The 15,544-nt window shown below is 42.9% G+C and overlaps 1 protein-coding gene across 1 annotated transcript in view; it reads right to left on the bottom strand.

Moving 5' to 3' along the window:
* Positions 1-15,544, bottom strand: part of LOC142660168 (malignant fibrous histiocytoma-amplified sequence 1 homolog) — a 50,728-nt gene that overhangs the window by 18,638 nt on the left and 16,546 nt on the right. Inside the window, exons 2-7 of the mRNA XM_075836750.1 lie at positions 12,274-13,147; positions 9,575-9,869; positions 7,648-7,834; positions 6,620-6,810; positions 5,682-6,172; positions 4,633-4,790 (exon numbers count right to left, since the gene is read on the bottom strand). Coding sequence (XP_075692865.1) covers positions 4,633-4,790; positions 5,682-6,172; positions 6,620-6,810; positions 7,648-7,834; positions 9,575-9,869; positions 12,274-13,147 — 2,196 coding nt within the window. The remainder of the gene's footprint in view (positions 1-4,632; positions 4,791-5,681; positions 6,173-6,619; positions 6,811-7,647; positions 7,835-9,574; positions 9,870-12,273; positions 13,148-15,544) is intronic.

Here is a 15,544-nt window from a genome sequence, read left to right as displayed (position 1 = left end):
TGCCAGGGGAGTACAAGGCAATGGCGCATCCGCAAAAGTTTGAGGAGGTTGGTAGAGATGTAGAACAGCCAGGGGGATGTCAATCAAAACCTGGGAGGCGCCATTTTAATTTTCACATCAGGCAGCAGAAAAGCTAGAATCGGCACTGAGGCTGCCGACCACTTTAGGCCTGCAGCCTATAAGGTGCTGGGGAGACTCCCTGCGCAGGCCGGCGTGAGGACATCAGTGCATCATGCTGGTCTGCGCATGTGTCCCGACCAGAGCCTGTGCAGTGCTCCGTTCCTCGCAAGAACGGGGCAAAGTAAGTACAATATTAATTTTTTTGGAGGGTGGCTGTGTGCCACTATATACTAGGGGTGCAGGATGGCACTATATACAAGGGGGGAGCAGGTTGGCACTAATTACAAGGGGGGGTGCAGGGTTGCACTATATACAAGGGGGAGCAGGGTGGCACTATATACTAGGGTGCTGTGTGACACTATATACAAGGGGGAGCTGTGTGGCACTATACAGGGGGGGCTGTGTGGCACTATACACAAGGGGGAGCTGTGTGGCACTATATACAAGGGGCTGTGCTGTGTGGCACTATATACAAGGGTCTGTGCTGTGTGGCACTACTAAAGGGGGGCTGTGTGGCACTACTAAGGGGGGCTGTGTGACACTATCTACTAGGGGTCTGTATGGCAAAATTTACACGGGGAGGGCTGTGGCGCTATCTACAGGGGGCTGTGTGTGGCACAATCTACAGGGGTCTACTAAGGGGAGCTGTGTGGCACTATCTACTAAGGGGGGCTGTGTGGCATTCTATACAAGGGTGGGGCTGTGTGGCACTATATATAGGGGGAGCTGTATGGCGCTATCTACAGGGAGGGGCTGTATGGTACTATCTACAAGGGCGAGGTGGGGGGCGCTATCTACAAGTCGGGTGTGATACTGTCTACAGGGGGGCTGTATAGCACTGTCTTCAGGGGGGCTGTATGGCACAAACTACAGGGGGCACTATCTATAAGGGGGGCTGCGCGTGGCACCTAGGGGGGGCCCAGTCAAAAGTTTTCTATGGGGCCCAGTCTTTCCTAGTTACGCCCCTGATTACATGCCTATTAGATTGGTTAGGAGATAGGGCATTAATAAACTAGTGACAGATCCTCTTTAAAGCAGAAAATTACCACAGCACTGGACCACAAGTGGGTGCACGCCTCAATAGGACCGGATCCGTGGTCCCCAATATCAGATAGACAAAATAGACGAGGAGACAGCACTTCCAAAATATGTCAGCTTTTTAATCACCCGTGCGACGTTTCAGTCCAGTCCATGCTTGAGAAAAGTCCTGCTGGACTGAAACGTCGCACGGGTGATTAAAAAGCTGACATATTTTGGAAGTGCTGTCTCCTCGTCTATTTTGTCTATCAGATCCTCTTTAAAGACTCACTTGAAGCTGGCAATTCACAAATGGGCAGCTTTAAAGAGGCTCTGTCACCAGATTTTGCAACCCCTATCTGCTATTGCAGCAGATAGGCGCTGCAATGTAGATTACAGTAACGTTTTTATTTTTAAAAAACGAGCATTTTTGGCCAAGTTATGACCATTTTCGTATTTATGCAAATGAGGCTTGCAAAAGTACAATTGGGCGTGTTGAAAAGTAAAAGTACAAGTGGGCGTGTATTATGTGCGTACATCGGGGCGTGTTTACTACTTTTACTAGCTGGGCTTTCTGATGAGAAGTATCATCCACTTCTCTTCAGAACGCCCAGCTTCTGGCAGTGCAGATCTGTGACGTCACTCACAGGTCCTGCATCGTGTCGGCACCAGAGGTTGATTCTGCAGCAGCATCAGCATTTGCAGGTAAGTAGCTACATCGACTTACCTGCAAACGTCGATGCTGCTGCAGAATCATCTGTAGCATCTGGTGTCGATGTGTCCTCGCTCGTCTGACACGATGCAGGACCTGTGAGTGACGTCACAGCGTGATCTCTGGAGAACACGGCTGTGTCTGCACTGCCAGAAGCTGGGCGTTGTGAAGAGAAGTGGATGATACTTCTATGCACAATGCCCAGCTAGTAAAAGTAGTAAAAACGCCCCGATGTACGCACATAATACACGCCCACTTGGACTTTTACTTTTCAACACGCCCAGTTGTACTTTTGCAAGCCTCATTTGCATAACTACAAAAATGGTCATAACTTGGCCAAAAATGCTCGTTTTTTTAAAATAAAAACGTGACAGAGCCTCTTTAACTGAAGTTTTAAGTAAGATCAATAATTCATATGATTCTTCGTAGGAGTCAGTTTTTAAAAGTATAACTCCCTGGCAGTGGCGTAACTACCGCCGAAGCAGCGCCCGTGTCGCCCGCCGGCACGGGCCCCCACCATGGCCGGAGGCTCCGCTAGCAGCCGCTATGGCTGCTACAGCACGACGCCACTGAACACTATGGCAGAGCAGGGAGGTATCTCCCCGCTCTGCCATTAAACAAAAGACATGTATCCCCTATCCACAGGATAGGGGATACATGTGTGATCGCTGGAATTGATAGGGAGAACGGGGGCCCCTGAAGTTCTCCATCACTAACCTCGGACTTCCGGGGTCTGTGTTGGCAGCTCCGTAGAAATTAATGGAGCGCCAGTCGCGCTTGTGCGCATGCGTGACCAGTGCTCCTTTTATTTTTATTGCGCTGCGCAGACGCCGGAAGTCAGAGGTTAGTCATGGAGAACTTCTGGGGACTCTCGGTCCCCCGTTCTCCCTATCGCTGCCAGCGATCCGATAGTGGATACATATCTTTTGTAGGACACACTGTAGGTCGCATTTTTTTGGTGGGTTGGGAGCCCCCTATGTAGATAACGCCATACAGCCCCCTCTGTAGATAACGCCATACAGCCCCCTCTGTAGATAGCGCCATACAGTCCCCCCTGTAGATAACGCCATACAGCCCCCTCTGTAGAAAACGCCATACAGCCCCCTCTGTAGATAACGCCATACAGTCCCCCCTGTAGATAACGCCATACAGTCCCCCCCTGTAGATAACGGCATACAGTCCCCCCTGTAGATAGCGCCATACATCCCCCCTGTAGATAATGCCATACAGTCCCCCTGTAGATAACGCCATACAGTCCCCCCCTGTAGATAACGCCATACAGTCCCCCCTGTAGATAACGCCATACAGTCCCCCCTGTAGATAACGCCATACAGTCCCCCCCTGTAGATAACGCCATACAGTCCCCCCTGTAGATAACGCCATACAGTCCCCCCCTGTAGATAACGCCATACAGTCCCCCCTGTAGCTAGCGCCATACATCCCCCCTGTAGATAGCGCCATACAGTCCCCCTGTAGATAACGCCATACAGTCCCCCCTGTAGATAACGCCATACAGTCCCCCTGTAGATAACGCCATACAGCCCCCCCTGTAGATAACGCCATACAGTCCCCCTGTAGATAACGCCATACAGTCCCCCCTGTAGATAACGCCATACAGTCCCCCCTGTAGATAACGCCATACAGCCCCCTCTGTAGATAGAGCCATACAGCCCCCTCTGTAGATAACGCCATACAGTCCCCCCTGTAGATAGCGCCATACATCCCCCTGTAGATAATGCCATACAGTCCCCCTGTAGATAATGCCATACAGTCCCCCTGTAGATAACGCCATACAGTCCCCCCCTGTAGATAACGCCATACAGTCCCCCCTGTAGATAACGCCATACAGTCCCCCCTGTAGATAACACCATACAGTCCCCCCTGTAGATAACGCCATACAGTCCCCCCCTGTAGATAACGCCATACAATCCCCCCTGTAGATAGCTCCATACATCCCCCTGTAGATAACGCCATACAGTCCCCCTGTAGATAACACCATACAGTCCCCCCCTGTAGATAACGCCATACAGTCCCCCCTGTAGATAACGCCATACAGTCCCCCCTGTAGATAACGCCATACAGTCCCCCCCTGTAGATAACGCCATAAAGTCCCCCTGTAGATAACGCCATACAGTCCCCCCTGTAGATAGCGCCATACAGCCCCCTCTGTAGATAACGCCATACAGTTCCCCCTGTAGATAACGCCATACAGCCCCCCCTGTAGATAACGCCATACATCCTCCTGTAGATAACGCCATACAGTCCCCCCCTGTAGATAACGCCATACAGTCAAATGGCCAGATATCTACAAAGGGGGCTGTATGGCGTTATCTACAGGGGGGATGTATGGTGCTATCTACAGGGGGGGCGGTATGGCGTTATCTACAGGGGGGCTGTAAAAAAAGCACTATCTACAAGGGGGGGGTTGTGTGACACCCAGGGGAGGGGGGGCCCCAGTCAAAAGTTTGCTATGGGGCCCAGTCTTTCCTAGTTACACCCCTGCTCCCTGGGTCTTGCGCAAAGTTGCAAATGATCAACTGAATTCGGTCATGTCATACACATGTAGTTTCGGATTAAAGAATTTGGTCATGCCATACACATTTAGTTTCGGATTCAATTTTCCAATGTAGCCGATCAGTCTACAGTCGGCCATCGTAACGATTGTTCGCGGTAATTTTTCAAACAATGGTCGGCCAACTTTGTCTCATGTGTATGGGCAGTTTAAGATAGGACATTTTTCATTTGGTGGCTTAGCCATCAAGAATACATAAATTTTGACTTACCATTGGATCCCTTTGGTTTTCGGCTCCGTAACTCAAGAAAACTATCTGCTCTCTGGTTGAACTGTTTTGCCAACAGGGGTTTTCCATTATTTACTAAAAGGAAATTGTCTTTTTCTACCCAATGCGTAGAATAAAAGGAACAAGATTTTACCATAAGTCTGTAATATAAAGGCAAATGTCTTAATTATTAGACTTACTTGAGGAGTTGTAGTACAAGTAGAAATATTTGTACGGATAAACATGTTCATATTAGCAATTACTTGGACTTTCTTAATACATGCTTATATACTGTCTGTGTGTGTGTGTGTGTGTGTGTGTGTGTGTGTGTGTGTGTGTGTGTGTGTGTATATATATATATATATATATATATATATATATATAATATTATATTATATATATATATATATATATATATATATATATATACTCATTGACCTTTAAACATTAAGTAGCAAAGGAACAACCTTTCGGTAACGCCAGCATATTGGTTGCCATAATGTATTGAGAATGTAAGAGGTCACTGCATTAGTAAAGATCACAGTAGAATCCTTTACCTCTACTTGGCATCCATGTATACATTTTAAGACCTCTACTATTAACATGCTTCTGACTGGCATCGGTGGACCTCACGCATTGAAGTGTCCTTTTCGTTCCACATAAACCTTTTTCTCAATTTTTTTTTATCTCTCTCTATTATCCTTCTTTTTGTTTTCTCACTCCTTCATTGGTTGCGTTGTGTCTTCGTCTTTTCTGTGTCTCCTGGTTTACAGCCACTTAAAAAATGTCTGGCTGTGGTTATTCTGATCGCTCGCCCCTTTATATACAGTATTTCTTCATCTCAAGTGCCTTCTATATTTTTTCTGCTATGACAAATTTTTTTATATCTAACACATGCGGACCAGGTTAAATCTCTGATTGTTTCCATGTTTACAAATGCTGGGTCTTTTCGTTACTGGATTATGTTTGATGCTAAAATTAATAAAACATAGAATTTGAGAAAAAAAGTGTCAAAACTGTGAGAGATAAATAGTACATTAATTAAGCCATACCTTTGAAAAAATCCTTCTGGAACTTGCGGAGAAAAGTACACTCTAATATGAATGTCCTCACAGTGGTCTCCTCCCCAACGCTCAGTAACTTCCATGAAATTGTTGAGATAAGTAGGAAAAAGGTAACACAGGTCTTTCTGTGTGTCTTTCATGGACCATGGGTTCCCAGGAGAAAACTCGGGGGCTCTTGGATTCAGTTTCTTTACATTTCTTACAGACAAGCAAACCTGGAAATGCATGAGGAGACTTAGTAGCTTTACATTTTGTGTTCCATGTCCAATCAGATCATGGAAAAGATCATCTGTATCCTGTAGACAAAGGGTATTTAGCTGGTGTTTAACTAAAACCCTAATAGCTTGAAAACGAATCATTGCTTTAGATTGCAGCATTTCTTGCCACTTGAGTACATCACGCTTGAAGGCTCTTTCTGAAATAAGAACTTCAGCTGGTATTGCCCCAAGTTGGTTGTAGAGGTCATGTCTGACAAGCATCTGTAACATAACATATATTTGATATTCAATTTCGAAAAGCAGAAACTTTAAAAAATAACTGATGATGAAAACATTGTTGCATTGTAAGGCCCTGTTCACATCCGTTAGAGGAACAGAACAAGGGAAAACCAGAAGCGTAGTTTCCGTTGCCACACGGACACCACTAGCGGCCAACAGAACCCATTGACTTTAATGGGTTCCGTTGGCTTTCCATCGGGGTGTCCCTAGAGTTACCGGAAACAATAGCGCAGCATGTTTCGCTATTGTTTCCGGTAATCTTTGCCGACTTGCGATGGAGGCCCCTAACGGAGCCTCCAACGCAAATGTGAACAGACTCTAACCAAAACTGTATCTTGTAAAACAGATTTTTAAACACTATTAATTGAGCTACTAGGCAGTAAATGCAATCGTTACACAGAAACAGAAAACTGTACGACGGGACCAAACCTTAAAGACTGTGATGAGAAACGAAGGTTTCAGAAATACAGTGTTCAGCAAAGGCTTGATGTCTTCATACCACACAATGAGGCCAATTCGATGAAGATACCGTAAAATATCTTTGAGAAGATTTTTGTCCAGGTCACTGTTGTCAGTCTTTATCATGACCTCACTCAAAAGATTATCTAAATCCATTATACCTGTGAGACACATATCGGTGGTTGTGGTTAGTTATTTTTTAATTTCACATAGTCGAGAAAATCGTTTTGGTACATAGAGCATTTCTTGCTTCTAGTATTTATCTATGTAAGCTTCTAATGTTTTAGCTGCATAAGACACAATAAAAAGGATCTTGTTCAGGTCTCAGTCATCTGGCTTTATTTTTCCATTTGGAGCACCATTTGAGTATTAGTCACCACTCTAACGCCTCATACACATGACCGTGTATGTCGCCCGAGTCCCGTCAGTGATCCAAGGAAAGATAGAACATGTCTTCACGCTAAAGTGAATGGGTCCATGAAGACTATCGGGTGCCCCTCGGATGCCGTTAAAAACGTCCCGAGTGGCACAACGGTCGTGAGCATGAGGGGTAAAACACTGTCCGTAACATAGATTGTATAATTCCATTAGAGTAAATCTTACATATAATGGCATGCATAGAATAGAGAATGGCCCTTCACAATGATTAAAATTGGCCTTCCATAACAGTGCCGGGCTTTGCCACTGCGGTCAGATTGGCCTGGTGTTCATCTTTAATCCCTTTATATGACCTTTGGGACAACTCCCTACACCCATGTTTGTTATGCATGCAGTTTTTCTATTAGTAGTACTGCACAGGTTCTTACAGCCCAGTAGCAAAGGGAATGGTACCAAACAGAGCTGGGCTACCTCACTTCCAAGGCCTCGTAGCAGTCAAGGCTGGGTTCCCTTTCCAAGGGCACCATAGTAGCCTTCATAAAGAACTTAATCCTATGTTTCAATACTAGCAGTTGAGCTGACTGTCTACCATATTTATTTGATCATAATATTTCACTTACCATGTTGTGGTGTCTCTTCACTTTGTTTCAGGTCAAGAATGCCATTTTCCACTTCCTTGTAGATAGGGGGCAGCATTTTAATTATATTTGGAAATAACTCTTCCTTGCATACAGTATTTAAGATATACTTCTTAAGCTTTTCAATGTCATTGTAGTGTGTGCCATTAACTGGAAACACATTTAAAACCTATGAAATAGAAAACATCCCAAAAATATATATATAAAATATGAATTACTTTACAATTCATCATTAAGTTATGAAGTATTGAATTACTTTGACAGCTTTTCCTGTTATGTATATGGCTGATTTTAAGCACCTGTTAGCAAACAATTCACAATTACAAATATACCCACTAACTACCCCCACCAAGTGCCAAACAAAGGGTCTAGTAAGCAGCTCTAAAAAGGATATTTGATGTGTGACTAAAGGCCCTTTTACACAAGCCAACAATCAGGCAAACGAATATTCATATGAACACATTCACAATCATTGCCCTGGTAAAAAGGGCAGTGATCAGTTGAAAAGCCAGCAAATCCTTGTTCATCGGCTGATCTGATCTTGATTTGATGCGGCAAAATAATTGGTTGCTAGTCTGCAGCACATCTCCCTCTGCAAACAGGGAGATGGGCTGCCGACATGATGGAAATGACGACCCATCTTATTAATGATTGTTCGTCCCCATACAATAATGATTGTGAATGGGTGCTGCCACCCCCTGACGAAGCTTAGGCGAAACGCGCGTCTTGTGCTTGGCAGTGTACGTGGGTCTGGTCCTTCTCTGGCCCTGGTAATCTTTTCCACTTTCTTTATTGTACTATGTATGCATTTCCCATTTAGGATTGATTATATGTATGTTTATCACATTATGCATTTTTACCTGTGTACCGTGATTTGGTTACTATGTGGATTATTTATGTCTATCATGAGTTACCTGTGCTGAGATGCATTAACTAACTACATCATTGTATGTCTTACATGAAGGACCTTGACACAGAATAAAGGTAACATGTTATTTATGCGGCATAGTGAACGGCGTAAATTTATAATGCGAAAATCAATGCTGTAATAGATGCTTATTTTAAATTCTTTCCTAAAATAAAGTTATTAAAAGTTAAACAATATATTATATGCACTCAAATATAATGCAATTGAAAAATACAACTCGTCCGGCAAAATATATATGGCTTTGTCGACAGAATAAAAAAACATTTACGACTCTTAGAATGCGATGTGAAAAAACAAAAAATAATCCTTGGTCATTAATGTGCAAAAAGGCCTGTTCATTAAGGGGTTAATACTTAGTTTTCTTGATTATTAAACAGTTATTCTGGTATTCTTTCAAAACTACTACAGTTCTACATTGTCGCTATTTAGACAACAAATTAGTTCATCCAGGCCTGTGAATATAAGGGTATGTTCACACGCTGAGCCAAAAACGTCTGAAAATACGGAGCTGTTTTCAAGGGAAAATAGCACCTGATTTTCAGACGTTTTTTGAGCAACTCGCATTTTTTCACGCCGTTTTTGGAGCTGTTTTCAATAGAGTCTATGAGAAAACGGCTCCAAAAACGTCCCAAGAAGTGTCCTGCACTTCTTTTGACGAGGCTGTAATTTTACGCGTCGTCTTTTGACAGCGATGTGTAAAATGACAGGTCGTCGGCACAGTACATCGGCAAACCCATTGAAAGCAATGGGCAGATGTTTGCCGACGTATTGGAGCCGTCTTTTTAGGCGTAATTCGAGGCGTAAAACGCCTCCATTATGTATGAAAATAGGTCGTGTGAACCCAGCCTATGGGCATTTCTGCTGAAATCTGCCTAGATAAGCTCTCTTCTGAAAAAAGTGGTGATATTTATTACCAGACAACATGCATCCACAAAATAGTCAATGTTTCATCATTAAACATGAAAAGAGATGTCAGCATACATGTACGGTACAGGTAGATAAATCTCTCAGTTTATCTGCCTGTTGCAGGTAGAGCTCAGAGTCTTGACGTTCCTCCAGATTATTTATGAAGTGGGTGACGTTAGCCTTATGTACATCAAGCATCTTATAGATCCTTTCCTCAATGTCTTTACTCTTCTCTTCCACTTCCCCTGGTTGGCATAAATCGGTGTGCGTGCCCACAGTAAGAACCACTGAATTGGGTACCCTCATGACTAGATTTTTAATCCAGAATCCCACAAGGTCCATAAAAATCTGCTCATTAGTGACCTGGTACCTGTGTAAATACAAGAATGCAAAATTAGTTTATATATATATATATAACACCTCCTGCCATTTCACAAATTTAAAATTCTCTCTTAAATTTATTTGGTTATATACGATGTTTAGAGGTTAATGTCTAAGAAGACAGAGGGATTACTTTCAATAAATCTTCATTATGGTTTTTATCATTGTCAGATGTGTCAGTCACATTTAAAACGCAAGTTTATAGTCTACTTATCGTTTGGCTCAAATTTCTGGAAATTTTTGTTCACAAGGCCTCTTTGAACAAACTGAAGATTTCGCAGGATTAATGCTATGTTTACACGTAATTGCTGTCGATTTTCTATATTTTCTATCCGTATTCGTGGTCGAAAAATCTGCAGCATGTTACAGTAGCAGCGAAGTGGATGAGATTTATCAAATCTTATCCAGACGTTGCAGAAAATGTCCAAATAAAAATTGACGTGCCATGTTGATTTTTTAATCCGCAGCATGTCCATTTATGCTGTGTAATGGTTGCACATTTGTTTCAGATTTTCCCCATTAAATTGGGGATGTCAACGGCGAAATGAACATCCACAACAAATGGAAAATTAGTTTTTTTTGCTGTGAAATAGCTGCATTTCTGCAGCAAAAATTGCAAACTTGCAAAACTTTTTCTACTTTAAAAATAAACAAAAAGACAATACTCACGACTCCCTGGCACTGTCCAAGCAAAGAGCATGCTCCCCCTGGCTAGTCTGTGTTGTGCCGTCCTCCTGGGATGACGTTTGGTTACATGTGGTCGCAGCAGCCAACCACCAGCTGCAGCATTACATGGAATGAGACGTCTACCCAGGAGGCCAGCTCAGCACAGACCAGCCAGCTCTGCCAGGGGAGGTGAGAGTATAGTGTTTTATTTATTCACTTTTGTCCCTTCGTCTTTTCTACAGTGGCAAATTCGGCTGAAAATCTGCAACAAATGAAACACGATTTGTTGCGGACTTTCAGGCAGAATTGCCTTTTGGAATCTAAATGTGAAGCTCTCTGTCAGAGAACCCCCTGACTGGGAAACGCTGACTTTCATAGATATTATAATTTTTCTATTTTTGCAGGAAGTAGAGTCATATTGGCTGTCACTTTGGAATTAACCTCTTGGTAAATTATCCATTTTTTTATTAGTACAACATGTTGACAAAATGTGAGTTGTTTTTTAGTTCCTGAGAAGCTACTTTAAAAGTGGCAACCAAGGTGTTGACTTGGCCTCCAAATTCCCTAGATCTCAATCCGATCGAGCATATGGGGGATGTGCTGTAAACACAAGTCCAATCCATGGAGGTCCCACCTCACAACTTAAAGGAGTTAAAGGATCTGCTGCTAACGTCTTGGTGCCAGAGGTCTCGTGGCGTTCATGCCTTGACGAGTCAGAGCTACTTTGGCAGCCCGAGGGGGATCTACCTAACATTAGGCAGGTGGTTTTAATGTTATGGCATCATCTTTAATCTACTCTGCCAGAAGGAGCCAGCATGTGAACAAGTTATATGGACTAAAGGGAGTTTTACACTGGACGATTATCGGGCAGACGAGTGTTCATAGAACGCTCGTTGAAGATAATTGCCCTGTGTAAACAGGGCAGCGATCAGCAGATGAACGAGCAAACGCTCGATCTTCTGCTGGTCGTATCGTTTTAAAAAAGTGAAATATTATTGTTGTCAGCAGCACATCTCCCTGTGTAAACAGGGAGACGCGCTGCCGACATGATAATAATGTATGGGGACGAGCGATCAGAGTAACGACCGCTCCTCCTCATCCATAGCTCTGTGTGACCGGAGCAAACGAGCGCCGATCAACGATGTCTCCTTGATTGGCGCTCACTGCACCGCCGCTTATCGGCCAGTGTAAAAGGGCCTTTGGAGGCTTAGGTATTTTCATTTGCATATAGCGCACTAAAACTTGATAGTAGGATTGAAAGGATCATTTACTGGATGTAGAGGCACCCATTAACTTTTATTTGTTAGGGAATCCATTCGATTCCCTGAGGCTCTGTTCACCCTGGCATTATTTGATTTCCATCAGTGATTTTTCCAGTATTTCTGAGGGCAAGAATGTCATAGTCTTTAGCTATATGTTTGCTGTGAAAAACCGGAAACCTGACAGTCATTATTACATGTGACTGGAATCAGTCAGGGTTCATCATAAACGTCATGGCTCTATTATGGATCCATCATAAATGTCATGGCTTCATTATAAATAAGCGAAAATGTATAGTAAATATATATAAATAAATGTGAATAGACTCTTACATTATGAGCACGTCCAGTGTTTATTTGGTATAACACATTTATAGCCATCCTATGAACCAGTTATACAAACAGAACAATTAATACCTCAAAGTCAAGTTTTTTTTTACATCTTTGTTACTTTCCATCTGAACTCACCTGTGTAGATTAACAACAAGAATGACAAGAGCATATGGAGTAATAAAAACGTGATGAGTTACGTAATACTCTAGATGTCCAGCAAAGTCCCAAAATAAAAATGTAAGGTCTTGGATGTGAAATTCACTGATCTCTATTCCTACAGTTCTATCATTCAGAGGTACAGGAACAGTGTGGCCTTCTCTGAGGCTCCTACTTATTGTGGTCTTCCCAGCCAGACTTGCCCCTATAAAAATAACTTTCATCCTCTTCTCTTCCCTGGCTTGGGTCTCCTGTAGTTGAAGGAAGTAAGTTCGGATCTGTTTGAGACCACCCACGCACACTTCATCAGGAGGCTCCCTCAGATGGTTGCAGGAAACTTTGAACTTTTTCAGGGAGAGACCGAGGAAGAGCTCAGCAGGCAGTTTTTGTAGCTTATTGTTCTCCAGATAGAGCTCTTTCAAACCTATTATTTCTAAGATACATTCAGGAAAGTCAGTAAATAGATTGTGGGATATATTTAGGTACTGTAGTTTAGTACAACTGCCCAAATCTTTTGGTAGTTTTGAAAGGCGGTTGTTATTTAATTTTAAATGCTTAAGATCCTTTAGGTTAGGAAATATACCTTTGGGAATAGTCTGTATTTTATTTTGGTTTAGCTCCAACTTTTCCAAATGGATCAAACTCAAGATTTCCATAGGGAAATTAGTTAGCTCATTTTTGGAGAGAATTAAACTCTTGAGATCCTGTAGATGGTCTATCCCAGAGACACTTTTAAGTTTGTTTCTATCAAGATTGAGGCTTTGAATTCTAGTGTCAAACAGAATCTCTGATGGGATGACCTTCAATCTTCTGAGAGACAAGTCTTTAAGCTTTAAAGGCAGCATTTCTTTGCCTGTGTGAGAAAATGGAAGACAGAGTTATTAGATTTAAGGCCCTTAAAGGGAAGGTGTTATGATTTATTTATTTTTTATTATTATATTTCTTTTAATATAATATTAACAAAAATTGCATTTAATTGTGTTCTAATTTTTTACTATTTAATGTATTTTTACTTCTCTATGGGGGCTGCCATTTTTTTTCCATCTCTGTATGTGTCGATTAACGACACATACAGAGATGGAATACGGCACATACAACCCCATAGAGAATGCGATCGGGAGCCGTTGCATTCTGAGAAGCGTATGCCGTCTGTGTGGGAACGGCACATGCACCGCTCCCACACAGACCAAAACGAAGCTCGTTCCTAAGATGACGACTTCCGGCCACGGCTTCCAGCCAGATGTTCAACGAAGCGAAGGCGCAAGGAAGAGGAGCGTAAACCGGCGGAGACGGCGGCGGCAGGAGCAGGTAATTTATGTTCGTGTATGTGATGTGTGTATTATGTTCGCGTATGTTCGTGTTACACTGTCTGCTGACCCCTGTATCTAATCCTCCTACACTGTGCAGTCGCTCAGATAATGGCGGCACACAGTGTAGGAGGTTTGAAGACATTCAAACCCTTCCTTCTCCTGGCACTAGCCAGAAGAAGGGAGGGGGGATTGTGTGAGGACACTAGAGGAGAGTGTGTCCACCCCAAATTTGCAGCATAAATCAATGAGGCTGCTTTGCCACAGTGACCATGCTGCAATTTTGGGAACGGCTCCCTCTAGTGCCCAGCACATGGAAATGTTATAAATTAGAATCTAATTTATAATATTTCCTGACTTGTGAAAAAATTAAAAAAATTAAAACAATGTGTAATCACTTAAATACTAATTGTTTAACTGAAACAAATATATAATAATTTCTAGCGACACATTCCCTTTAAGAACCATCATGGTTTGGCCTTCCTCTGACGGAAGGCTGCAACGTATTGCACCGGCCATGGGGAAATTCATAGAGTCCCCAGGCAGAGGAAGCGTCAAGAATAGCTTTGCCCGGGGACTCTGGTGAAGCTCCTGATGTCACTGTCCCTGATCAGACCGTCTGTGCAGGAAGCTGAAGCGACATAACTGTCCATATATTTACACCTATATATCTATAGGTATCTATACCTATGACAGATACCGAACAGTGAATGTGAACAGGGCCTAAAACAATCAGTACAGCATTAGGTTTTGTTTAAAACCTGGTACAAGAGCCAGGTTGTTGGAGTTGGGAGAGAACGGTGGGCTTCCACTTCATTGTCAGTCATGGTCTTGGGTTGTCTAATTTATTTAATATGGGGTCAAGTGTGATGGCCCTTTAACCCCTTCACTGCTAAGGACATATGTATTATGTTATGAAATTAAATACATGCTGTGTATAGAATATAAGGACTAGAGCCCAGAGTCTTATATTTTAAATGAAGCCAGGCTATTCTAGGTGCAAAAATCAGGGAGCAACACTCGTTTGAAGTCAGACCTCAGTCTGAAAATAAGAAACAACATGTGTAGTTGAGATTATTTTCACTGAGTCTCTGACCTATTTAAGGGATATATAAAGTACAGTCAACGCTTCACTGCCAATGTTTGTATCATAAGTATGTCAGCTTATACAAGATAAATGATACAATGTCTCAAGAATATGTGTCTAGTGCTTTCGCACTTTGCATTGACACAAAATAAATTAATCTAGTGTGGTAGGTAATAATGCTAAAAAAATAACATATCACATATATTTATGTCCAGTTTGTACCTTAGTTACCATCTATTTTTATTTGTTTTTATATATGTTTGTAAACTGGACATAGAATATCAGAGATATAGGTGGCGCCCAATAGCCACACCTATAGAGATCTGCACAAGGTAGATAGATTCAATCCAAGTCCAGCACATCCAAGTTAGGTGCAAGGAATATGGTTAAAGTGCTAAGACCCTTAACTGGCTGTATTTTTACGGCCTGCGGTCAGGGTCCTTAAAACCCGAGCCATAGACTTTTTACGGCTCGGGTTTTAACTTGCTGCCCGCGCGATCGGGCAGCTGAATGTCGGGTCTCTGGCTGTCAGTCACAGCTAAAGCTGCTTCTGTCTAAAGCTGCTTCTGTCTTCTCCGATGTCTTTTTACACAGCGCTCAATGAACGCTGTGTATAGGAATAGAGGCAGCGGCCGCGCCGCTGTCTCCATTCCTCCCGGTGATCATGTGACTGGTCACATGATCGCCGGGTGCCGTTACTTACAGACTGCTACTGGGTCTAATAAGACCCAGCACAGCCCTATTAGTGACAATCGTCACTATGAGAGGGCTGATTTCCCCTGTAACTGGGGCTGCTGTGCAGCTCCAGTTACAGTGGAAAAACATGGTGTAAAAGAAAGAAAAAAAATATATAAAG

The sequence above is a fragment of the Rhinoderma darwinii genome, chromosome 9, assembly GCF_050947455.1.
Source record: "Rhinoderma darwinii isolate aRhiDar2 chromosome 9, aRhiDar2.hap1, whole genome shotgun sequence".
Lineage (NCBI taxonomy): Eukaryota > Metazoa > Chordata > Amphibia > Anura > Rhinodermatidae > Rhinoderma > Rhinoderma darwinii.
The sequence above is the reverse complement of the archived record's forward strand: the minus strand, read 5'-3'. Positions and strand labels throughout refer to the sequence as shown.